The sequence below is a fragment of the Drosophila innubila genome (genome assembly GCF_004354385.1).
Source record: "Drosophila innubila isolate TH190305 chromosome 3R unlocalized genomic scaffold, UK_Dinn_1.0 2_E_3R, whole genome shotgun sequence".
Lineage (NCBI taxonomy): Eukaryota > Metazoa > Arthropoda > Insecta > Diptera > Drosophilidae > Drosophila > Drosophila innubila.
In genome coordinates, this window is record NW_022995380.1 from 6,189,579 (window position 1) to 6,217,066 (window position 27,488).

General features: G+C 39.0%; 1 protein-coding gene across 5 annotated transcripts in view; it reads right to left on the reverse strand.

Moving 5' to 3' along the window:
- Positions 1 to 2,564: 2,564 nt before the first annotated feature.
- Positions 2,565 to 27,488, reverse strand: part of LOC117792917 (peripheral plasma membrane protein CASK) — a 35,385-nt gene continuing 10,461 nt past the window's right edge. Inside the window, exons 1-13 of one of the 5 annotated variants that reach the window (XM_034633241.1) lie at positions 20,845 to 21,255; positions 9,770 to 9,955; positions 9,507 to 9,671; positions 9,355 to 9,423; positions 8,394 to 8,423; positions 7,952 to 8,050; positions 7,735 to 7,873; positions 7,092 to 7,145; positions 5,986 to 6,105; positions 5,803 to 5,925; positions 5,565 to 5,672; positions 5,327 to 5,502; positions 2,565 to 5,239 (exon numbers count right to left, since the gene is read on the reverse strand). In XM_034633241.1, the coding sequence (XP_034489132.1) occupies positions 5,060 to 5,239; positions 5,327 to 5,502; positions 5,565 to 5,672; positions 5,803 to 5,925; positions 5,986 to 6,105; positions 7,092 to 7,145; positions 7,735 to 7,873; positions 7,952 to 8,050; positions 8,394 to 8,423; positions 9,355 to 9,423; positions 9,507 to 9,671; positions 9,770 to 9,955; positions 20,845 to 21,240 (1,845 nt within the window). In that variant the 5' untranslated portion in view covers positions 21,241 to 21,255 and the 3' untranslated portion in view covers positions 2,565 to 5,059. Of the gene's footprint in view, positions 5,240 to 5,326; positions 5,503 to 5,564; positions 5,673 to 5,802; positions 5,926 to 5,985; positions 6,106 to 7,091; positions 7,146 to 7,734; positions 7,874 to 7,951; positions 8,051 to 8,393; positions 8,424 to 9,354; positions 9,424 to 9,506; positions 9,672 to 9,769; positions 9,956 to 20,233; positions 20,424 to 20,844; positions 21,256 to 27,488 lie in introns of those variants that run through there. The other 4 variants (XM_034633242.1, XM_034633239.1, XM_034633240.1 and 1 more) reach the window with 4 other exon arrangements.

Consider the following 27,488-nt stretch of genomic DNA (forward strand, 5'->3'; position numbering starts at 1 on the left):
AGACAGCTAGCAGCAACAAGCTACAAGCTACCAGCTACCAAAACTCGATCGCTTGAGAGAATAAGCCGAGCAGCGACGCAACTGCGCACAGTGGTCTAGAATCGTTTTTGAGCACAATGCAACTCACTTTACCTTAAGTACATTAATAAAACAAAATAATTTTTTTTTAAGAAAAATAAACTAAAGACATTTTATAATATTTAAATAAAACTTATATAAGTTCTTTTTAAAATAATTATCTAGCATTGAGGCAAGTAAGTTTAAGTAAATTTAAACAGTTGAATATACTAACAAAAACATCTCGGCAACTATTCCTCTTACAAATAATGAAAATCTATTGACAAAATATTTATTTATAATTTTGTCTGCTTTATAACTTAAAAGTTTTATTTGCATTGTAGGCTACTTAAATTAAAATACAATATTTTATAATATATTAAAACAAATGAATAATTAAATACATTTATATGTGCATAAAATGGGTAAAGAAAGCATTAAAATACGTTTTTCTACACATTTAAAGCTATTTGTTATCGGAAAAAGCTTTGCAAATTTAACTGAAAAAAAAAATTTTAATTATATTGCATAACATACAACAGAAAACTATTGTCAATTTTATTAGGCGTGATTTGCATGCGCTATTATGCTGTGCCAATATTTATTATTAGGTTGACCACAAATTGCAATTAATAGGTTGAGTGCATGCGTTTAAAGTCAAAATCGATTTGAGTGCAGTAATTGCTCGGTTGCCCACTGTGCTGCAGCTGCAGTTCAATGACTGTCAGGCAGATGTTCTGCTCGTCTGCCCCTGTCATGCCCACCACACACAGTGGGGCGCAACAACGGTAATAGCACATGACACAAATGCCTAAATGTCTCTGTTGTCTATGCCGCCGAGTACCCGATGTGTGTGCGGTGTGTGTGTGCCAGCTCCCCCACAGCTTTTCCGCTTATTAATATTTCCCGGCACGTTTGTCGCTTCCACATTGGCATAATAAAATGCACGGGACCCGGGAACGGTCTGGGACCTGGGATCGGGGACCTGGGGCTTTGGGCTGTGGTCGAAGCGACATGGGACCAACAACTAGTGGCATAACAAATGGAAATGATTGCAGTTTAACAGAAAATTTGCGCAATACTTAAATAGAATTATTGAGCAAGAGTTGAAACTGAAATCAAAAACTTCAGTCCCGCTGCCGGTCAACACACTCCAACCGAAATACACAAAGTAAAAATAAAAAAAATATCAGAAAAAGAAAAAAACGAAAGTATCAAATTTGCATTACCTTGAAAAATATGCAAACCAATTTGGGTCAAATTTAAAGCTGTTTTGACAACGCTGACGCTATTTGAAGTCTTGTATAATGTTTCAATTAGAAACCCCACAGATGTGTGAATGTATTTACGAATAGCATAACATTGTCACGATCATCCGCGCATTTCGTTGAATTCCATTGGGGAGTTTCTAAGAACGGGTGCTCTTTTCTGAAAATCAGAGTAAAAGCTGGTTAAAATGTCGCCTTATAAACGAGTGTATGCATACAATTTCGCTATTTTGCTTGACTGCAATTCTTATTGTACTTACATGATATATGTAAGTTATAAGTAAATCTTTCATTTTTATAACTTTGCTATTGTTGTTCTAGAAAGTTATTAAGAAACTCGAGGGTTGAGTGTTAATTTCCGTTTTGTTTTGTTTTATTAATTTTTAATTCGCATTCCCTTTCGTTTCAATTTTTATTTATTTTTAATCCCATGTTTAAACTATGTATATATAATGTCATTTTCATCATTTGTTTCCAATGATATTTACTAATGTCTCAACTATTTGCACATTATCGATCTTATTCCATTTATATTTAAATAACAATTCACTCAAATAGCTCGAATAGTGCCAATCTAATTACTTATATTGACATTTGACATTTTGGGGATCATAAGCATCAGTATGTTCATTATGAATACATGCACATCATTATCCTCACATTGTCATTATTATTAATGTATCATTACCATTATCATTATCAACTCTTGAAATTAGAGAAAAATTCTAATTCACTCGGGTTGCATTTGTAATTTGTTTGGCTTTTTTCTTTACCTTTTTATCATCATTTATGTAATATCAACAATAAATTTTACTTAATTTTAATGTGAAATTATTCTTAATATACAGCTACAATTTGCTCGCATTCGCTATGAAAAAATCAAATTAAATAAAATTAATAATTTGAAATAATACACACAAAAAAATTGTATCATTTCTAGCCGGAAGGGGCCCCATTTTAACATCATACATACACATACATAAGTATTTGCCAATTATCGTAAAATATAAGATAAGATTTTGATTTGAGCATTGGTGTTGTGGCACACCCAGCCAACTGGGGGCTGCAAAATATACATACAAGTACACGTACAATACATACACTTTCTTTCTAAGTATTTAGGTATAAGTAAGTACTACTTAGTTAATTTGGCCACTCGGCTGCGTTTGTCGTGGGTATTAGGTAGTTTAGTTCTTGTTTGTTTGGGTAGGTTCTTCTTCTTCCTCATCTTCACCTTGATTCTTTGGGAATACATCTATGATTTGCCTGCTCTCGGCCTGCCTTTAGCTGCCTTGCCTGCCTGCTTTTCATTGTCAGCTCTAACGCTCAGAACGGAATTAAATTGATAGACCAGCTTACATTTTGCATACATAAAACGAGTATTGCGAGAGAATTTGCTCTCAATATGTTGTCAACCATCTTGAAACCATAGAATTTGTCACGTAGTTTTATCTTGTGGATAAAACTCCATGTTAACTGTTGTGTGGAATGGATGGGATGCTTCTGGTTAATTGTGGTTGAAATAAGCTCCGGCTCAAATGGGGTTAAGTGGGAGGCTAAAGTGGGTTAATCGCTGACTGCCACCAAATGTGCTGCAAGAATATAAATTTAAATGTTTCTTTTCATTACACTTCCATTTATTATTTTTCTCTTTTTAAATTCTAATTGTAAGAATTTAAGTGATTCTTTCGCATTTGCCCAATATGTTGTTCTGTTTTGTGTTGGCGCTATTATGTTGGCCTAAAGTAAAAGTGTTCCACGTAGCGTTAGGAATCCAACTATAGGTTACCCCAAGACGCATATTCTAGCATTTGTGCGTCATAGATATAACTCTGTGTTGATCCATTAAGTTTAATAAACTTACTAAATAGATCGAAAATGCAGATGAAATTCAGATTTATCTGCATTTTTAAGATTCACTTTTCGTTTTTTGAAAACAAAAAATTAATAGTCATTCATATATTTGAATAAAATTGGGGAGAGGGAAAAAAGCGAGTGCATTTTCCACTCTGTAAAATCAGGTGCCTTTAGCAAACCTGTAAAAACTGATGAGCTTCCTATTCTGGTACTCAAATGTGGTATTCACCGTTTCTACATGATTCCGTCGTCTTTTTTTTTTTTTTCTTTTGTGTACATAATACATAGCATTAAAAACTTAAAGCTGCGACGCTATTGGGTGGTTCTTTATTCTCGTTTTTTTTTTTAAAGGTTTTAAAGGTTATTAGGTTGTTTTCATTTTCTTTTTGGATTGTGGGTTCATTGATTTGGTTCACTAGAATTAGCTGTCTGTTGTTGCTTATTGGCTGTGGGTTAAAAGGAAGCGCTCGCTATATTAATCTTATATAACTGTCTGATTTTCAATGTATCCAACCTGAGTTTGAGTTGTTCAAAAATATATGTGTGTATTTAATATATATACGCGTGTGTGTGTCTGTGTGTGTTGATTTGCTAACACATTCATGTCTTATTTTTTGCTTTTACTAAATAGTGGTTCATAAGGGTATTCATTTACCGTTTACCGCTTTTGTTTAATTTCTTCATTACTGTTTTTTATTTTTCATAAATTTTTGTTAGTATGCATGTGTGTGTGTTAGGGTGTGTGTTTTTTGTGCTCACTCTATGTTCTTTTAATTTGCCTTCGTTTAATTACGAGTCGTTTTTTATGATAACGCTGTGGCAAATAAATTACGCTTATATTGTTTGATTGCATTTTCCTTTAAATTCTTAATTAAATTAATTCAACTTCAACAATTTTAATCGCTTTTGGTTTGGGTTAAGCTTTTGTTTTGCTTTGTGTATGTACGTGTATTTCTTTTTTATTTTGTATTTATTAATTTTTAATTTTTATTGCATTTAAAACCGTGCACATTTTGAGTTGTATTCCTTAAATGTTCATTTCGCTTTTATTCCTTTTTTACTTTTACTTTTTAATGTGTATTAATTGTTTTAATTTGTTTGAAACACTTGAAATTGCTCTCATCATACTTTATTTTATTCATTTTCATCATGTTTTTGTTGTTGCTTTTAATGACTTTTGCTTTTGTTTTGTTTTTTTTTTTTTTATTAATTTGTGTTCTATATTAGTTAAATTTAATTACGTAGTTTCCTAACTCGTTTGACGCTCGTTTTTCAAAAGACTTTCATGTAGCAAATAAATTTGTAAACAATTTACATTTTGTATATATTTTTTTTTTGTTGGAGTGCTATATTTTTGTTGTTATTGTTGTTATTCAATTAAAATTAATCAGTAACAAGTGCAGGATTTACATAAGCGTTTAATGCTGTCTGGCAAACGAATACTAAACAAATTACTAGGTAAAACAATAACAAACAATAAACAGGCTGCTCGTGGGCAGCTTACTGGAATGGCAAATACAATAATAATAATAATATTTAACTTATACTAAAACAAAAACATCATTTAAAATAAAATAATATTGAAAATAATATTTAAAATTAACATTATGTCTTTGCGTTGCGACTGCAGTTCCCATAATACCCATTTCTCTATATGTAAAGTGTGTGTGTGTGTGTGATTGTGTGTGTGGTATGTGCGGGCGCCAGGCGCCTACAAACATAGTTTACTGTAGTTGCATGTGTTGTATTTGTGCCTCGTTAATACTTTTATGGTGTGTTTCTACTCAGTAGAGCGCCACATTGGACGCCTGTGTGTATGCATCCCACTCGCAATCGCAGCCATCGAGACAGTCGGGGCATTCCAGCTCACTGTCTTGTCAGTAGAGCCAGGAGACTGGCACCCATTGGGGTGTGGTATGTACGCGCTCAATGGCCGTTTCTAGAGTGGCAATCGTCTCGCTAATATCGTTGTTCACAATGGTCAAGTCAAAGAAATGTCCATACAGTTGACGCAGCATATCCGATTCCTTGGCCAGTCGCTCCAGGCTGCCATCGTACTGCAACGAAAAACGCAATTTCCATTACAACAACTGCACATTCAGTACAAGAGCACTACACTACACTACAACAGTTTTTCCCCTTACATCTGCAATGTTCTGGAGTGAGGGCGCCGCTATAAACACGACATAGGGCGTAAATTCAGCTGTGCGCAGTATTTTGAGTGCCTGCGGCTCCACATCTAGTATGGCCATTTTACCCTCAGTATGTATGCGTCGAATGGTATCTAGTTTGGTGCCATACATGGCATCCTCATGCGTTCCTATCGAAATGCAAAATGTTAATAAATGATTTCCTTATATGAAGGATATACTGCATACGCACCATATTCCAAATACTCATTGGCACCAATGTCGGCCATCATTTCGTCGTGTGAGACAAAGTAATAACTGCGTCCGTTCTCCTCTTCGGGCTTAGCAGGTCTCGTTGTATCTAATAAAGTGATAATAATTTTTAAATCAAAAATACAGTCGAAGAGATATATTTCTATGGAGAGATCCATCGGATCCAACTTCTAAATCGTCAAAGTAATATTTAAATATTGTTAGCTCAGTTTACTTACGTGGTATGGGATAGGCATACTTATCGGGATACTTTGAGATTAAAGTATTCTTTATATGCCTCCTGCCCACGCCATGTGCACCAAGTAGCACCAATGTCTTTCGCTGGAAGTTCGGATCACCCACTAACAGAAACACAATTCGATATAGTTCGATAACATTTTCAAGAATTTTGTAATATTTACCTGGTACTTTGACAACCTCTTCGTATGTGACCACATCGAGCGTATCGAATATGGCATTATGTTTGGCCAAATATTTGTCCCGACATTGCTTTTTCTTGCGCCCAAAGATGGAACAGTTTACTGTGGGTTATACAGGATTCAATGCTTAAATTCTACGTGTAATATTGTCATAATCTCCATTGAACGTAGGAATGTTTTAAAACAGGCATAGCATGCTCTCAATAAAAAGTAAATGCAAAAGATTTCACATAGCGAGTTAATTATACCTTTGTATTTATTGTTTTTTTTTTTTTACCAAATGAGTATTTTGTTGATGGTTCAGTTCACTGTGATGGTAGTATCTATAGCATGCTTTCGGATGATCTTTAAAGCTGATGATGATGTATCTAATATGTGAGTTGTTAATTGGTAATTTTTGCAATATGGCGTTTTAAGCAATGCTAATGAAAAAAGCGTTTCTACATGTGAGGCCTATGTAATGCCAAATAAAGCACTATTAATTACTGCATCTTGACATACACCAGATGAAAATCTATATACTTATAGATCTGAAGGCAGGTTAACTCATGTGCGCGTTGGATGAATCGTTGCTTATGTATACCCTTGCAGAGGGAATTTATGTAAAGTAATAAAAATAAATATTTCAAGATATAATAAACAACTTTCTTGGATGATGTTAGACAAATTTTTTTAAATTTCTATATATACAATCGGACTAACTATAAAGTACATACAAAATATTACTACATACAAGCGTTATATTAGTTATTTAAATAATAAAAATATTTTACTAATTTGAAATTAAATTACTTTTTTATCAAATGCAGATCACATTCAGTTGTTTTAAAAAACTCTGCAAAGGTGTTTAAAATTTCGAAATGCCGAAAACTGATTAATTGAGCGTCTTGTTGATAATGGACTGACTTGTGATTACTATTCATGGATATAAGGAGTGGGAGTGCCTTTTAAATGAGCTTTGCTACGTTTGGTGATTATAGAAAGTCGAGTAAACACAAAACTCAAGAAGAAACGTTTAAAGTTGAGTTGTGGTCAAGTATTTTAATTTATGTATTTTTATTTATTTTGGGTCTTAGGATATTAGCTACCTGCGGATCCATCACACCCATCTGCGTGAGCGGAACATCCTGCACCCGGTTCTCCTGCATTACATAGTTACATACATACACATACATATACATATATAAATATATAATATGTGTGATTGGCGAATTCACGATATTGATTTAAATATACTATTTACCTATACATAAGTATTAGTGTGTAGTTATGTATGTGCGTGTGTTGATTTATGTGTGTGTAATGTTGTGTACATTGAAACGACTGACACTTTTTGTAGCATACTCGTATCTTTTTACTAAATATTTTGACGAAATTTTGGGAAATTTTGCAACTACTTTTTGGCATGCAATTCTCTGAGCTTCTTTTGAAGTGAGCATGTATGTATTTATGTGTGTGATTGTGTGTATGAGTGAAGATGTGCGTGGTTCAGTGTGAGTATGTATTTAATAGAGTTGCTCTGGACATTGCCATTGAGTAGACAGTAAGAGCGTTTTCATGATGGTTTCTGTTTTAACTACGAATTCATCACACACTTTCCAATATGATAGAATTATAAAGCATACGATTATAGTTGGCATCCAATTACACATATAAATAGTACACATAAGTAGTTTGTTTACATGTATTTATGTAAATGTTAATTGAGATTTAAGTGTGCAATTAACTTACCCTGCTCCTGCTTGGTCTTATCAACGGTCTGGCAAGCAATACGCCATTCCTGCAGTTCTGGTGATGGTATCAGTCCCGCCGATCCGCCCACCGTATCAATTCTCGCCTGCCACCAATGATGATCGTCCTTGCTAATGATCTAAACAACGAAACAAACAATCCTCAGTCATTAGTCGTCTGTCGCTTGCAATTCGAGTCGGACTCCTAATGTGCCTACCTGCAGTATGTCGCCGACTTGGAATGCAATGCCCGCCTGGGCGCAGGGTATAAGCTCATCATCAAGCGGATTATAATCGAATTGTGCACGAACAAAAATCTGCACAGGAAGAAAAATGTGGAAAATTGAAAAAGCCTTTTAGCTGCTGACTCTGCATTTACGGTAACTCAATACATTTATCTGACTGGTGGAAATCACAGACAGGAACAACCAAAATCCATTTGATCCCCCGCTCTAATTAGAATTTTGTCAAGGATATTAATTAGACGAGTTCTCACTATTTTATGAATTCTAATGAGCAAAGCCTGTGTGTAAATGGAATTGGATATGCACATGCGTGTATGAGCATATCTAATATGGTTGTGTGTGTAATTATGTGTGTGTGTTTGTGTGTGGCTGCAATTATGTTTCACGAGTGCATTTACTCGAACGTGATACTTACAAGCACTGGAGCGGGTCTTATCCTGAAAAGCTGCATGTTACGTATGCATTTTGGGGAGGGAATGGAAAATGTGTTGGAGTCATGTTAATGCGAAACAATATAATTACATAATAATGCATTTCAACTGCATTCAACAACATTCATTCCAAATGAATTCTTCATACGATTACGAATATGCTCAGTTTGCTTTATGGATTCGTGTTTTTCAGTCGATTGACATCAAATTACCATTGCACATAAAGTTAGATTCTAATAGTTATTATGACTAAACTATGAATTTATAGTTTTCGCTTCAATTGAGATGAACACATATAATATTCATTCAATTTTCTCTGCATTGAATTCGCAATTAATTTGAATCAATTCGATTTATAAAACAAACATAATTCAGGCGATTAATAATTTATGTAAGGTTAGGAAACATTTTCTTTCTTACTTTTATAGTTATAATAATAAACATCAATAACATAAAATTGCCTCAAGACTTTAAGCTTTATTTACAAACTATACATTTTTTGTGTTTTCACAGAATTTTTGTGTTTTCAAATAAAGAACCGCTTCAACATCTAATTTTAAATAATTCTACAATTTGAATTGCCAATAATTTAATAAAATTAGAAAATTATAACATTCGAAAGCGTCTCAACGAAATAACTTTTAAAAAACCTGGTTAAATAAACCGGGATATAGATAAAGTAGGGATATCAGAAAAAAGGGATTTCTTCACAATATTATAAAGGCGATTTTCCTTCATATTATTTACAGTGAATACGAGTAAATGGTTTTCATTGAAGTTTGCGGAGTTCAATACAGAAATAATTGATGAACCATGTTTCATTAAAGTGTAATTTTAAAATTATATGCCATGGAATGAGTTGTATTGAAAGTTCTAGCGTGGCCGTAATGGAAAGTGGAAAATGCAACTCACAGTTTTTAGTTTCAAGGGAATTCAAAAACTTACCTCACAGGGTGGCGGGGCGCTACGATAAGATGGAACTATTTTAAAGGTAACGGAACCGCGTGCCTCGCGCTGCAATGAGTAAATGAAATATGCAATTTCCAATATTAGGGAAAGACGGAGATAAGTTGTTTTGAGGAAGCAGAAAAGCTTACCAGCATTCGTTGCAATTGACCCACGGACTGATGCTGCACCGGCTGCCCATTGATTTCCCGTATCTCATCGCCGACATGCAGCGTGGCCTGTCTGTGTATCATGCCACCGTGCATGATACGCGCCACAATGCAACGTCCGTCCTCGGTCATTTTAAGCGTGATGCCCTGCAGCAGGTTGGAAATGGAGAAATACAATTGAGTAACTCGTTCAACTAGCTGTTGGCTTTTGTGAGTTGTTGTGTGAGTGAGTGAGTGTGATTTACCATGGGCTCGTCGGTATTTTTCTGGAACTGCACAAGACGCACACGAGTCACATGCTGCAGCTCGCCGCCCTCCACGTTGTCCAGCTCATCGCCATTGAGATAGGGTACCATGGGCGGCGGTGTGACGCGCAGAGCTTCCTCGCCGTAGACATCCCGAGCAACGACATCGTGTGTGTGCAGCAGAGCCTGTCAAAGGGCAACAACAGAATGCAAACAAAGCTGGTTAGTTAGCCTTTATGGGTCTCGGCCTGTCCTAATGGTGGCTACGGCAAGGCCACACTCTAAATTATGGCCGGCAATTAAGCTGCCAGTTATTATAAGGCTAAAAGCCGTTCCAAAGCCACTTTCTGTGGAAATTAAATTTCCGATTTGCTATGCCTGTCTCATATATCATAACCCAACGCACAAACACACAGTGACAGACATTGAGGAGGAGCCACCCACAGACACGGGTTCAAGCCTCAAGCACATTTCCCCGCCCATACAACTTGTTTACAACATTAACTGGCAACATTTGTTGCACAGTACAGCATAAAAAAAAAACAAGATGAGAGGGAGCATAGCAAACCGCCCATTCTCAAAATGCCTGCCGTTAAAGCGGCGACGACAACGGCACGCACATGAACCTCATAACCCAAAGACTCCTCCCAGACTCTTCCATCATTCTCCGACCCACAAAAAAAAAAAATCACAAAAATTTATTACGACCTCTCAAGTGCAGCAGCGTTGAATTCGTAGTCGGAGTTGGAGTTGGAGTCGGAGTCATCGTTGGGGTTTGGCGTCTACCACAGCTATGAGTAGGGCAACGGCTTGGCTTTATACAATTTCGTTTTTAATAAATTATGTTTAATAACACTTTGAATATGCTGCGAAATTAATTTGTGTGGCGCCACGACAAACCGCAAGACAACCCAGTCAAGGCATACAGGGCAGAGTGCGTACAAACATACTCGTAGATACACACGCACACACACACACACCCACACACACTCGCATATTGTAGAAGGTCCTACTGGGCAATGCCATAAAAAAAGGATTTTACTGCCTGCCCATGCTGTGTCACTTGTGGCTGCTGTCGCACGCACACCGCACACCTAAACACACACAGCTCACACTCACACACACGGGCACACTAATACACACATTAATACATAGATATATGTGCACATACATACATACTCGCACATATGCTAAGTATAGCTAGGCCATGTCAGCGCTTTTGTGGCCATCTCCATAAAAAACGCAATTTTCAACGTTGATGATTACTCAATGCCACAAACACACACAAGTGGCACGTAGTATTCGCACACATGCCATCTCGCTCACTCCCCCAGTTGCACGTTTCATTTCCGCCACAGACACTGACGCCGCTTCAACATTACAAAGGCGAACGTAGTTGCCTTTTAGTTAGTCTGTCACTAGTTGTTTGGTTTTGTATTTGCTGACAGCCAGGCAAATGGACAGAGTGTCAGCGAGGGTACAGAGGGACATGAAGGCAGAGAGGGACACGAGGATTATGGTGGCAGTCAGTAGCAGCTCCTTTTTTGTCGTTGCTCTCGTTTAGGCGCAGCTTAAAAGTAAATTGGCTTTTTCATGCCAACTCTCTGTCTCTCTCTCTCTCTATCGCTGTCTCTGTCAGCCTCAAACTTTTTTTTTTTTTGGCCACTTTTGGCAAAAGCTAAGCTGATTTTATTCACTGTCAGTGTCACAACCAAATTCATACTCACATACGCACACACACACACACACTTGGACTAAATATCCGCAATGCTGTCTGCATAAATATTTCATAATGCTTTTAACGATTTTACGATTTGTTAGCTACTCACAAAAAAGTAAATCAAAATATGTATTTATTTGGAATGTGGTCAACAATTTTACTGCATTGATTGAATTTGCGGATTTGTTTGCTAACTGAATTTCTGGCTAATCGATAATCAAATGCTCTGCAAATTACTAACATATCAAGTTATTTTAATAATCTCACTACATAACAACATATTTTTTTTCAGACAAGCCAAATGGTGTGCCAAGAGGATGTCTTGAAATTGGATTTGTAAGCGGATCTTATTCAGCAATAGATTGGAAATCTTAGAGCATTCGAATGTGTAAGCTGTGAATTGCTTAGAAATCAAATTGAAATATTTATTGTGAAATATTGATTTGTGACTACTCAGCCATGACTCTTGAATAATTGTTGGCTCAATCTAAGTTTGTGTAAACACAAACTAAAATCTTTTAATATGTGCGGCAATTTTTCTTCACTTGGCACACAATAAAATAAATTCAGTAAATGTATGTATGTATGTAAAATATATATAACTGGCTAAACCAGGCAGCTGCATTCTCTACATCATTTCTATATCAGAGTTTTAATCTCAATAGATTTTTATTTTATTTTTAATTTCCTTTTGAATACCATTTGAATAACTTATACTTTACTCACCCATAATACTATTTCTTACATTTGACAAAACACAACAACCAATTTTGGATTTTAACAGCTTTACAAATTATGTGCTACAATAAGAACAATGTAAAAAACAAATCGGATTATAAATGAATACGATTACGAGTGTTGAAGAATTGTTGGCAATAAAGTCCCAAACTGCATTAAACTTTAAGCTCACAACATTTTTAAATGCCACAAATATTTATAATTTGAACAACAATGTGTCTTTTGGAACAATGAGTTAAGGTGTGAACAATTAAAAAGTACACACAGATAAATATTTCTAACTAAACTTTCTTTGACAAAGTGATTTAGCCAGTTAAAAAAGTATGCCAATATTCCATAGAAATACGCTATTCTCGTAGTCTTCATTATTCAATTAAGATTTTCTATAGTGCCATCGAACTCCGTTGCCTGTCGAACTTTTCTATCCAATTATCAGAAGTTTCAGCAACTCCAGGAAATATTCACGCTCCTGCCCAATGTAGGCCATGTAAACGAGCCACCCACCGCAGCAAATTCGACTAAATAAATGGCTAATACAATTTCCGAAAACGAAATTATGTACTTGGAATAAAATTTGCTAAACTTGGCAACTATTTAAATATGGCTGCAGACACAGCAAGGATGCGAGGAAGTAAACGAGCGAGAGGAGAGGAGAGGTGAGGAGAGGACACCAAGTAAATGGCAGTTGCTGTTGACTGTTTGCTGCTGTTGGTTGCTACTCGGTTAACTGTGCAGCCGCCGGAAGTAAGCGGTAAACAACGTAATCTGATTTCAGTTAAGGCACGCCCCCTGGCACGCCCATTGACCAAGCGACAGGCCATAGTTAACACCAAGTTGTTGGGCCAATAAAATGGTAAATTTAATAAACGCTTGACAGGCGAAAAGTTGAGCAGTTAAGTTTAATGCCTCATTAGTCGTCAAAAGCTCTTCCTCTACCTCCCTCTCTCACTCTCTCTCTCTCTCTCTGTCGCTGTGTGTCCTCGCCCACGAAACTGATTCAGAATCCCGAGCTTGTGACATTGATAGCCAACCTCGACGTCAGCAGCAAAGTTTCTGGCCAAGCAAATGATGCCACATAGCAACCACACTCACTCTCACACACAATGCACACACACACACACACACACACACACACACACACACACACACACACACACACACTATACAAACATGTAGTCTTGGTACGTGTGGCTGACCCGCAGCTGACTTTGATTTCCATGATTAATACTTAAGTGCTTGTTAAAGTTTTGCCAACACACACTCGGTCAACAACTGACACCCCTTTCCCCATCCCCTTTATCAACCCCCCTCCATCGACTGCTGCTCCCGCCCCAAAATATGCAGATGCTCATTTAGCCTTTGCTTGTCTTATCCTGAACTATCGCACGCCTCCACACGTCCGATTTGTTTGTCTCTCTCTGTATGTGTGTGAGAGTGCGTGTGTTTTGCTGAGGCAGCAACAAAATGCAAAACAGGCCTTAAGACACTGGCAAACAGTGTTAGTCAACTGTTTGCTCCCAAGTCAAAGCAGCCCAAGCTTTCGATCTAAATATGACAAAATTTGCAGCTTCAATTTTGGAAATTGCAAAAACAATAGAGCGTTGGCTTTAAAAATCTACATATTACGTATACGTCTTCAAAATAATGTATACGTACTTCGCAGATATTGGCTGTAACGTAAAAAACCGTATATCTATCGTATGTTATTACAATTTATTAATGATATTAAAGAGCTTGACAGCAATAATTTTGAGATTGCTTCAGGATTTTTTAGTTCGCGAAATCAAAATAGCGCTGAACTTACGAAATGCAAAAAGCAAGGCTGCAAACCGGGTCTGAACTGAAGCTCGTAAAACCGGTTCGGTTCGGTTTCTCAAGCAGCCTGAACCGGTTCGGTTCGGTTTCTCAAGCAGCCTGAACCGGTTCGGTTTCTCAAGCAGCCTGAACCGGTTCGGTTCGGTTTCTCAAGCAGCTTGAACTGGATCATGAACCGAACCCTTGAAATTATTTACTTTGCGAACCCGAACCTAAACCGAACCGATTTCTAAAACAAAAGGTTCGGTTTAAAAAAAAAATTAATTACATAAATTTCATGGTTTTAAAAAAAGTCATATTTAAATCTTCAAATAAATTTAAATTATCATCAACATTTGATTTCTTAAAAAAAAAATTTAATTAGTATGAAATTGAACCAAGGTTGGAACCTAAACTTTGGGTTCAGGGGGTATAAAAACCAATTCGCGAACCGAACCGATGTCTTGCTCTATGTTTCGAACCGCCGAACCGAACCTTTATTAAAATATTGGAGGTTTGTAGCCTTGGCAAAAAGCATAGAAGTCAATTCTAGATCACTTTTAAGCTGTTTCTGAAACATCTTTATTTACATCATTTGTTTCCATTTGTCCTGTTTCTTTGCCCCCGTAAACACGATAAAGATTAAAAATTTTGAAGCTATTGCCTTGATATTTGGCACGCGGAATGTGCTAACAATTTCTCGATCCGTAAATGAACAGAGAAGATAATTCTGAACAAATGCTTTGCCGGCGCATAAATTCATCAAAATCATAACTTTTTTGTTTTACTTTAAATATTTTTAAATTTGTCTGCTGATATTGAAAAATTATCAGCTCAGCGCATCCACCTGTAAAAAAAAGTATGTTTGGTTTCCCTCACAATATCACGTGTAAGTTGAATAATTCATAAAATGGTATTTATACAATATTTTATGCAGGGTAAATGCTAAAAATTTTTTAATCAATTTCAATACTCCGAGGAATGTATATGCATTGTATGCATACAAAAGATAATCTACCCACTAAACAGTTAAATGTGCAGCACTGAGCAACATGAGGTCGATTGTTGGCCTGGCAACCGAGCATCCAACCGTGTGCTGTTGGTTTTATCAGTTTTGCGCTAAGCTAGTCAACAAGCAGCGAATGAATAAACGAACATAGCCACAAACGAACCTCACGAGCCACATGAACCTTATTTGTTGGTTTTAATAATTACACAGTAATGGCAGTGACAGCAGCAGCAGCAACAAGAACAAAAACATAAGCAAAGACAACCGTGCTGCGATATTGGGCTCTTTAATATGCCAGGCCACACTTCAATTACACACGTACGTAATGGACGCCTGGAACTGAAACTGGGACTGGCCACAGAGTGCCATCAGCAGGAGTAGAAGCTGGCTCTGCAGCAGCGTCAGGTTCCATTAGGGACAACTACTGTCGCCCGGGTAGACGTTGACAGCTGAATCATCTGGATTAATGCCGAATTTTAATTAGTACAACGTGCAGGCAACGTGTCAGTTAATCTTATGGTCGAAGGGGACGCACGTACTTCCCTCGTCTACCCTCCTCTGAGCCCCCATTTCCGTGTTTTCTCTCATAGTTTTGACACTTGGCGCCTTATCAGTGTTCTTGCAGCGACCGAGGAGAGGCTTAAAAACGCAACCAAGCGCAAGATTTGCCAAAACCACAGCCAGCAAACTATATAGACAGACGGGCAGACTAACATATATGCGCATATATGTGGTTTAAGCGCGCCATCCACATGGACTAATGAGCACGCATCATATGCATGATTAATTCGTGAAATGAAATATTCTTCCACGTTGTTTTGCGCCTGAGCAGGTGCCTGTCAAGCTGTCAGTTTGTGCTCCGACTCTTTTTGTTGCTGCTGTTGCTCTTGCTGCTGCTGCTGCTGTCATGTCTGCTGCTTGTGACGTCTGATAAGCTGGCAAAACAAACAACAAAATAACCAAACCAAAAATTAAATTCACAAGAAAAATATAAAAACTCACGAAATAAAGTTTTTCCCCCTCACTAACGCGCATATTTTTGAGGTAAACTTATTGTTGTACAAGTTGAACGATATCACTTCCGGTTTGCGCTTTGATTGCGGTGTTGCTTGGCTGACAACCACCGAGACACAGTCTTACAGTTAACATTGGACTCCATACACAACATTCACCGTACGACTATGTCACGGTAATTGAGCGGCTTCGGCGTCGGCGTTCTCAAGCCTAAGCCCTGTCGTTTTCAGCTTTTTAGCTGGCGGCCCATGACAACATCCCATCCTGCCAACAACTTAGTTAGTGCTCATTTCCAGCCATAAAAGTTGCCTCTGGCGTTGCTATGCATCATCGTTTATCGTACATCGAGGTACCTGCATACACACGTACTTATTGATTGACACTGGTAATATGTTGAGTTGCCTTATCAGTTGAACAATGCCTGGCGCCGTTGTCGTTGTCATCTGTATCCTGTTATTCTGTTTTGCGAACACTGTGTGCTGCAGCCACATCTATCTTGTCCCGTTTCCCAACCAAACCCCATTCGAGCTGTCAGGCGCAAATCATTCAATTTTGATGCCCGACACGAACCCAACCGTCAAGCAGCAACAACAACAGCACCAACAAAAGAAACTAAAAATTTTGAACAATGCCAAAAAGGCCAAAATTTTGGCATGGTTGAGTGCGGTGGTTGGTTGGTTGGTTGTTTGTGGTTGCTTGCAAATCAGCTTATTATTTCTGGCAAACAAACCGCACTCACACGCACACACACACACACCACAAACACACACGTACATACGGTCCACAAATTTCCGCTGTGCTAGTGTGTGTGTGCATTATGCATTATCAGAGCCATCTATCTGCGGTGCGTCAGCTTCTTCCTGTTGCTCAATAGAAAAGCGAGGGGAATGGATACTTGCGTATATAGAAACAAGGCAAAGCAACCACAATACAGCCACACACACAGCCACTCTCTCTCTACTCTGTCTCTCTGATTCACATACACACACACAGACACTTTCACCTACTTATGTCGCCATTTTCATGCAGCGCCTGTTGGCTAGGCAACATTTTTTGCACATCTCTTTAATGCTTGCCACATTTTCAGACTTTTCTTTTTCTTTATTAAATATATATTTATATATAATATATTATCATTATTACATCACACACTCAACACTTTTAGCTCATTGTGTGCTGTATCTTTGTTGCACTTGTGTTCATTCATTCAATTTTAACTAGAGAAACAACGCATTGGCACAAAGGACCATAACTCAGTTTTGTAACAAGTAAACTAATTATTTCTTGACTTTTTTGTTGCTGTTGTTTTCAGTGGTTGTCTGCTTTTTTTTTTTCCTTGCTGTGCTTCTTCATGTTTGCTTGCCTTGAAAAGCAGAGCATGTGCGAATGTGTAAGCAATTCTATGTGTGTTTTCACTCTCAATGCATATATATGAGTGTGTGTATGTGTGTGTGTGTGTGCCTGTGTGCTCTGCTAAATTGCAAAATAATGTACACACTTGGCGTTGTAATCGCCATTGTTGTTAGATGATGTTAGAACTGCCTCTAACTGCTTGTTCATGCCATTGTGCTTGTTCATCATCATCAACAGAAACAGCAACAGCAAGAGTAAGTAACACAAGTTGGAGAGAGTGTGTGTTTGGACACATCTACATATGTGTTATGTACACACAGATGGGCACACTCACTCTCAGTTGAAGGCAAGTGCTTGTGCCTGTGTCTTTTGCCTTGCTTGCGCAATTAACGCATTCACAAATGAAGAGTGTCAAGGCAAGCAGTCAGTCTGTCATCCAGTCGCTCCGTTTGTCATTTAGGCAGTTTTCCCCATTTGAGGCCATGTCAAGCCAATAATGAAGCATCCCCAAGAAAGCCCATAACACCATACCGCACCCAAAATATAGGACACACACGCTGCACAAGACATTAGCCAAAGTTTCTTTCAAAACTTTTTAAGCTAGTTAAAAGACTGACATTTCTTACTTATTTTTTCTCTTTCCCTTCAAACAGCATATTGCATTGGACTAAGTGCATTTAAAAGCGGCTTAGGCTCTAATTATAATTTGGCAAGCACCCATTTAAAATTGGCAAGGCGACGATGAAAAAACCACCTGAGAGTTAAAATTTTTTAATATCTTAAGTACTTAAAAATATTACTATACAGGTGTTTTCCACAAATCTATAGATATTAAATTTCCAGAAAATTATTAAATATTCGTGTTTTAGTATACAATAAATAATTTCATAAATATAGGTATTTAATGCCTTTTTGTTTTATTTTTACATGTGAAAGCATTGATTTCAGAAATACTGCCTTTGATTTTCAGTTGATAGATATATGTAAAATCAATTGCAGAATGTTCTTCATTAGCATATAATCATGTGCTGCAACATATAATAAATGGTTAGCAAATTAAAATAAAAAAAAATAATAACTTTTTCATAAGTTTACAAGCTTACAACATCATTCCCTGTAATCTATTTATTCATCTTTCCTGTTCTTGTTAGTCTCTGTCAACTGACCTTATTATTGAGTAACAATATCCAGCTTTGCTTTCAAACAAATTCCAATTCAGATAACTAAATTGGTAACAAAGCTGTGAGAATTGTCTCGTAATCATCATAAACACACAAAAAATGTCATTACTTGTGAATTGATTAAAGAAATCTGTAGTCTTAAAACTTTGGCCAATCTTCTTGAATGCGTTATAAAAAATTGTGCCAAATTGAGGCTGCGACATCGTTAGTTTTAAGCCCAATTTGATGATGGGGAGGCGGAGGGACGACCACACCTTTTGCTAGTTCGCTGACATATTCAGACAAGATGATCTGGCAAAAAGGCCAAGAACGCCTTCAAATTAACTCCCCGACTGCTGTCAAGACACCATAACGAGCCTATTTGCAATGCTGCCCCAGAGTCTAGCCCCATCACCATTGGGGCAGCTGCCCCATGCCTCATGCCCCATGCCTCCTGCCACCTGCAGCTTGCGTAATATTTATGTAAATTTCGCCCCGACTGGCGCAAAAATTGAAAGGCGTAATGGTTTGTTGCGCTGCCTACTTTGCATATGACTCCGTAACGCTTCTTGCCCCTTCCCACCGCCTCATTTGTTGTTGTTACCCTTCGCTTGGATTCTGGGTGTGTCTATTGTGTGTGTGTGCATTTGGAAATTGTTCATTATAAATATACATACACACAGAATAAAGTATATTTAGTATACTAGCATACAAATGACATCAGGCATATTAGGCGCTATAATCGAGTGGAAGAGAATTATTTTGTGTGAACTAATTGCATTAGTGACATTCAATTTGACGCCAGAGCAAAAGTAGAAACAGCGCTAAACGGCAATTGTCACAGAGCAAGGAAAGGGACAGCGACAGTGAGAGAGAAAGAGAAAGACAGAGAAACCTCAACGCCATGAGCTAATGTTACTCGTATTTTATTTTAGTTAATATTTCGTAGTATCAGTTTCAGTTTCAGTTTCCGTTTTAGCTTTTCCTGCACCCACCATACATAACATATATTGTTTATTTTGTGCTCTACGCTTTGTGCTGCCTACTTCCAGGCGCAGTGAAGCAAAACCTGCGCCTGAATCTGATTTGGGATACGGTTTTCCTGACCCAAACTCGGGTCCACTGTGTACCGCTTGGGCAATCATGTGAATCGAGCTCCTTATAATTTGCACAACTATGCGAGTCACTAAATTTACGCGACGTGTGTTTCATATTAGAAAACGAAAAGTCACTTCTCTCTATCTCTCTCTCTCTTTTTGCCCTACCTCTTCCTCTGTCAAATTTCATCTAGTTTCAATACTTAGAATACACTTTAATTTGATGTTTGCCATAAATTCTTATACAGCTATGAACATCACGGACCATGAAACAATGTACTCAGCTATTGATTCTAAGCAGTTTCCGTTTGAGGATTAGATTTAAAATTTGTTAAATTATTCCTACTAAAAGAAGAAATCTTTTCATAAAACAAATTTGCAAAATGTGCTTTTTATAAACACACTATGTATATGGCAATCAAGTAAAATATTATTCGATATTTCAGGAAAAAGATAAAGTTATCTAAGATTTAAAAAAAAAACAAATTTGATACGCATTTGATATCAGCTCTTTACAAATATTTACCCAAAGTAATAATAGAGTTATTTTCCCAATTAAAATCAAATTTTGATTTCATATATTGCCAATCACAATTGTGTGTTCACTTTTTCAGCAAAACGAAATATGTGTGGTCTGTGTTAATGTGTGTGACGGTGTGTGTGTTTGTTTGGTTTGGTTTGAAAATGAAATAATCTTACGTGTCGTTGACACATTTTTGGTTGATGCCAAAATGTGTTGGGCACTTGGTTTCCTGTTGAATTTGCTTACCTGCAAACGTGGCCAGGTCCAGGTGCAAACAGACAGAGGCGTGGCAGAGAGAAAGAGAACAGAACAGAATGTGTAGGTGTAAATTAAGTTGTTCTATCAACAAATGATTTAGATATACAAACATAAGATTTATATATACAGTATACGTACAGTATACACATACATTTACATAAGTAACTATGTACATTTATCTCTAGCTAAAGCAATTTAAATACGAAATGAAACTCAAAGGCGCAAAACATTTTGTGGCAAGCTGTGGCTGCTTTTTAAGTCAAATGCAATTAGTTAACGGATTTTAGACACATAGTTGGTACGAATACAAGTGGTATATATGTACATCTATCTCTATCTCTATCTCGTCCTTTTTTCTTTTCTGTTTTCTCTGTTTTCTCTGTTCGTTCAGTGGTTGTGGGTGGCTCACCTGATGTCCGGAGCATATGGAACCATTGGGCACACGCACACGAAATGGACTATGCACGGGGCAGGAGGTGCGCGGTCCCCAGCGCGACGAGGCCGCCTGCTGCAAGGACAGCGCCGAGCTACAGGGATTGAACAGCGCCGGTGGCGGGGGGCAGGGCGGCGCTGACATGCTAAGTGAACTGAGACCGCTCATGCTGCGGCAATGTCCCGACAGCATGGCAACATCAGCAGCCGAACATTGGGCAATGGGTATGACCTGGCCACTGCTGCCGACACCGCTGCCGCTCATGCCGCTGCTGCCACTGCTGCCGCCACCACCGCCGCCCAAGAGAGACATGTGCGAGCCACAGCCACCGGACATCAACGATTGTGATGTTAGCCCATGATGCTGGCACATGCCGACGCCGCCAGATGGTGTCACGCCCGCTCCTGCTCCTCCTGACCATTGGCCACTCGACGCTCCTGATCCTGATGCACCTGCTCCTCCACCCGATGCTGCCGCTGCTGCTGCCGCCGCTGCCGCCGCCGCTGCCTGTGTGTCACCGCCTCCGCCGCCGCCACAGTAGTGATCCACGGTAAAACTGTCTTGGCTACCAGAGCATTGTAATCGATGCGGTGGCGGTGGCGAGGATTGGCGCGAATAAATGTTGTTGTCTCTGTTCCGTGGATAACTTGTTTAGTCTGCTGATATGCTGCCTCTTAATGCTGCAGTTGCTGTTGTAGCTGTTGTAGCTGTTGTAGTTGTGGTTGTGATGCTTGTGGATGTTGTTGATTTTTCAGTGGCATCTCGTGCGCTTTTGTTTCAGTTATCTGTATCTCTCTGTACTTCTCTTTATTCTCAGTTGGCGTTTAATCACAGCCTTAACTAACAACAAACAAACTACAACAAATTTAACTATCAACAACTATTTATATGTATATGAGACTGTGACTGACACTGTGCTTCTGGTTTATGGATACGCCTTAAGATTACAACAACAATTGAAGCATGTATGCATTTTCCTGATGTTGTTGTTGCTCGTGCATTGGTTGCATTTAAATTCTGTTGCTATCACTGCACACGCACATGTGCATATATACATAGATATATATGAATGAACTATATATATTTTGTATTTTTTGTAATAACTTATATGCGCTATAACTCTGCCTCGGTAACGTCGTGTCGTATTTCTTTAGTTTTGCAAAATTATTGTTTCCTTTAATTGATTTATGTTGTGCCATTTATTTTCCCTTGGTTTGTTTGTGCAGTGTTTGTTTCTTTAATTCATATTTTTATTTTTTGTTCGTTTTATTCGATTAATTTAAATGCTTGACTTTAGTATTTGTTCATCACAATTGTATTTATTATATTTATTTAATTGCTGTGTTTAGTTGTATTAATGTTTATGTTATTTAAATTTCACTATTTAGTTTTGTTTGAATTTAGTTTGAAATTTTTGGTAATTTTGTTTATAGCATGCGAGTTCTGCAAAAGAAAATTGTTGAGAAGCCCAAAATTAAACGAAATCTATTGAGGGTTTCTTGAATGGACAGTGTGTGGTAGGAAGAAATCTATTTAGTTAAGCTACAATTAATTAATTGGGTTAAGGGCTCAGCACAGCAACTGAAGGGGTGTTTTTGTTAAGGGGTTTCGATGAATAAAGCCAAATAATCGTAAAATTAAATAAATATTTAAAAATTGTGCAAAGTTTCATTTAAATTTTAATTAAAGCAAAAGGAACCAACGAACTGCCCCGCAAGCAAAAATATAATTTTATGCGACAAACTTTGCTCGAAAGATAAGAAACAAAAAAAATACCCTTGGGATGAGCGGTATCTAAATTGGTCCAGTGGCCAGCAAAAACCGTTTGGGGAAAAAACAGAAAGGCCCAAAAAGAAAACAGTGAAATAGTCAAAACAAAAAGAAATTTGGAAATTGTAAACTGGGCCAATAAGAGCACAGACTCAAGTGACGATTCCCCGGCGACTATCTAATAACGAGACTGTTTATGCTAAATAGTTTTGAGTTGAAAATTCAAAAGGACAACCAAAGGAATGTCGAATTAAATTAAAAGCGAATTGTGAATGCTTAAATAATATGTTTATAAATGTGTATCCTTATTTAGGCTGAAAGCCAGATAACCTGATACATATTAGAGGGACACAGACAAAGGTGCTGAAATGTTTGTTTCGCCGGCATCCGTTGCCACATTTTAAGAATGCTAATGTGACCCCGTCGCTTCCGCAGCATAATTGAATGAGAACGTGCCGAGCTTTTCACTGGTCCCTCAACCCAAAACCAGTTCCTACTCCTGAGCCTCAGAATCAGCATTAGCCTCAGCTTCAGTGTCGGTCTCGGTCTTGGTCTTGGTCTGAGCCTGGGGAGCAGGATATGCGCAACCAACAGAGAAAACTTTGCAGCGCAACATACGCGAATAAAATAACCAAATTCAATTCATAAAATATTCACAAAAAAAAAAAAAGAAAACAAGAAACCAACAACATAAAGATGAGCAAAATGTACAGAAATGTTCATACAGAACAAACGAAGCTAACCAAAAGAACACAGAATGTTGCTGAAGTCTAGTAGGTACGTGTATGTGTATATATGTGTGTGTATATAGATGGAGCAAGTCTGAATCTGATGTCTAAAGCAATGTTGGTGTGTGTGTATGTGTGTGTGTGTGTGTGTGTGTGTGGGCGGGTATTGCAGTTGGGCTGGGGCCAAGTAAATGATACCAAACATTTTCTCTGTATTGGTGCAATGCTCTTTTTGACAGTGTGTCTGTGTGTGTGTGTGCGTTTGTGTGTATACACACACATTTTTTGATAAGGCAAACGTAGACGGAAATGGCATAGGAAACGGAGGCTGGCTATCGAGGCAAAGTAAGGTAAGGTAAGGTAAAGTAAGGTAAAGAGAGTGGAAGAGGAAGAGGAGAGAGAAGAGAGGTTGCTGTGCTTGAGCCAAGGCAGTGAAGTGTACTAAATTTGTGGAGTGTAGATAGATGAGATGGTATTCTATATGGCGTGGTGGGTGGTGGTTGGTGGGTGGCTGGCTGGCGTTGGGGACAACTAGAGGGGTCGGGGTCATCAGGTGTAACGGGGGTTGCTGCTTTTTTGCCGTCTCATACTTACTGCAAAGTTGTTCTTGTAGCAGTTGTTGTTGTTGTTCTTGCTGTTGCTGTTTTGATGTGGTTGCCTTTTGTTGTGCGTATCTAACTCGTTGTTGTATTGTGGTTATTGCTGTTATTTAATTTTATTATAAGCATTTGCAGCTGTTGTTGTTGTTGTTGCTGTTGTCTCTGAGAGTCAAAATCGATAATGGAATTATACGAATCCTTTTTCTGATTGTTTTCTTAATGCTTTTTTTTTTTTTTTTTTTTTTTTTGGCACAGTCAAAGCACTCGCTGCAATCGTAGACCATAAATGAATAAGCCAGCTGTCACAGTTTTATTCAATTTACACAAACCAAACACATAGACACACACACACACACACATACACAGACAGGGGCGAGAAGATAAACACGAAGCGTGAAATCAAATTAATTTAATTCAATTTGCAGCGCGTTCGTTTGTCGTTTGCCAAATCATTGATAATAATTTTGGCCAAATCGATGTTGAAATGCGGTTGCTTAACTGTTGGTTGTTCGATTGCTCGGCTGGTTGCCCTCGACAGGCAATCGAAACTGGAGACACAGCGGTTGTTGCTTCGCACGAAGGCGACGCCGTCAATGACAACCGACAATGGACAACCGACAACAACAAGCGACAACGACAACCGACAACCGACATTCGACATTCGACAACCGACAACGAGACCGACAGCGATACGAGAGCAACTTGCAGCTCGTGTGTCAGCAGAGATGCGAATGAGTGAGATTCGTGCTCATCGTACGAACAACTCCCACATACACACACAGAAATGTACGGCTCCGATTTCTGGCAATCGCTGTGGCTCTGACTCTGACTCTGGCTCTGACTCCGGCTCCTGCTCCTGCTCTTCCGTTGCTGCTGCTCGAACCAAGCTGACAATATGCAAAAAATCAGCAGCAAGCAGCGAGCTTAAATTCAATGGCATGAAAAAGTCGCCATAGGGCCGGGTATATGTGTGAGTACGCGATTGTGTCTGTGTGCGTGCGTGCGTGTGTGTGTGTGTGTGTGTGCGTGCCTTGACAGCGATTTGCCTTGAGTTGATTTTTATTTTCTACTTGTTTGTGTGTGTGTGTGTTTTTTTAGCATGTGGCGTGTAAAAATCAATTTGAGTTCTAACTTTTTCTTTAGCCTCTTTGGCTTTTTAGCTTTTTTTGCCAATGGCCACAACAAATTTCACTGCCTACTTTTGTGCGCCAGCAGTTGAATAACTATTTCTTTGCTGGGCCCCAAAAGTTTTCGTGCACTTGCTTTTGAAATTAAAAAGTTTTTGTTCGCTTGTTTTTCGTGCACTCATTTCAGCCTCATAGCTTCACAGTTCTTTGGCTATTTTTTTTTTATTATATATATATATAATTTTTTTTTTTTTAATTTACACTGGCTTACGCCGTATGGCAGCAGCGAGGACGACAACAACAACGACGACGAGGATGAGCCCGATATGTGGCCCACACTCACTTTACGTTTATTTTGCGTGCATGTGTGTGTCTGTGTGTGTGTGTGTTTGTGTGTGTGCAGCAGCCGTCGTCGTTGTTGAAGCGCTGCCCGTACTAAGTGCTGCTGCTTTTGATGCTGCTGTTGCTGCTGCTGCCGCTGTTGTTGCTGTTGCTGTTGCTGTGTACCCGTCCTATCCAGGCAAGGGCTCGCGTTATACTGCCACAGTTCCAGCCAGCAAGGTGCACAATTATAGACTAAACTGTGAGTTATCAGCAGCAGTCAAACAATGCTGCTACTCTGCTTAGCTCTCTCAGCTGAATGCAGCAGCCAACGCCAGCGTCAGCAGCAGCAGCAGCAGCAACAGCAGCATCAGCAGCATCAGCAGCTTTTCACCTAGCAATCAATTTCCGGTGCAGATGGCAAGTTTATGTTCGCATTGAATGCGTGCGAGCGAGATGACTGTAGTGCTAAATTTAAAGCTGCCTTTTGTGGGTGGCTCAATGGCTGACTGTCCGCCCGCTTCCCCTCTTCTCCTCTTGCCATGTGCTGTCCCTTCTGCCTGTTGGCATGATGTTTGGGATGTTGCTGCTGAATCTGTGCAGGATTCTGTGTAGCACATGCGCATTGACTTTACAGTGTGTCACGAAGAGGGCGAAAATTTAGGCTGGCCAAGCGGTTTCTTACTACAGCCATGCGCTGCCGACGCGACGCGACGTCGCAGTCAACGCTAGCGTCGACAGCGCTGCTATTTGTCTAGCAGGAGCAAGTAACGTGAAGGGCTTGCAAAAATATTCGTAATTTATGGCGCAATGTCTGCGCCACGTAGTCGTTAACCCAATCATCACCGGCGTTGCCCCGTCATCATCAACATCAGCATCATCATTGTCATCATCATAATCATCATTATTATCATCAACGAGTTGCTGCTGCTACTGCTGTAAGTTGCTGCGGTCGCATTGCTAAATCATGCCAACGGCCATAGTCCAAACTAAAGTAGGTGACTTGTGTCCACACACACACACAGATAGAGAGAGAGAGAGAGAGTGGAAGAGAGAGAGAGAGGGACACGGACACTGACAGAGATAACTATGCCCACTTCTTATTTGACAACCGCATGCGGGCTCTCGCAAAGGAATCATGGCCAAAAGGAAAGAATTCTGAAGCCACAACCTAATTACTTGTGGTAAGCTCTGCCAATGTTGCCGAGGAATGTGCAAACATTTACTGCCAGATAGGCAGTCGTGCCGAGCAGTAACATCCCAGCCCAGAGTTATGAGCTATGGAATCTGTGCTGAAGCACAGCAAATAATTATGAAATGTTTGTGTACAGGCTCAGACAGACAATCGATTGATTTACAAGGACAATGGTGTTCATAACACAGCAGTGGCCTCTCTGTTTGCCTCTGCCACACGGGCACCCCGCCATTCAACACTCACACACTCACACACACAAAAGCACACACTCAGACACACAGATACACGCAAATACTGTCACGTTTAATGCGCAACATAACAGGCTTTTAATTAATGCACAATAAAGTGCACGGCGTGCTACAATCCCGTCAAGTGGTACAACAAATCGGAATACATTTCGCCCAAGGCTCACTGTAGAACAGTGGAGCATCGCTCGACCAAGGCGGCCAAGGCAGCCAAAGCATTCAGGCAGCAGGCCCATAGTGTAGGTCAAGGACTGAACAGATGTAATGGCTGTGGATGGCTTCGGGTATTGGCCAATAAACTATTAACATAAAGCTGTTCATGTCGTTTTGGTCAAAGACCAATTTGCTAACGAATGTCATTTCATCACACTGTCAATAGAATTTATTCGCTGCCAAAAGTAACAACAACAACCACAACAAAAACACACTGCACACTTTAGACATTCCGACGTTTATATCTGGTGCTTGTGTGCGCGAGTGTGTGTGTGGCCAAAAGAGGTATACTTAATGTGTCAGTGGGCCGGATCTGGTTTGGTCGGACCGGTCCGGACCCGGCCGGAACGGTACATGACGAGTGTCCGGGCCAATTGTCGACAGGTATGGTAGTTTGTGGGTTTGGCAGTTAGCCTGCATGC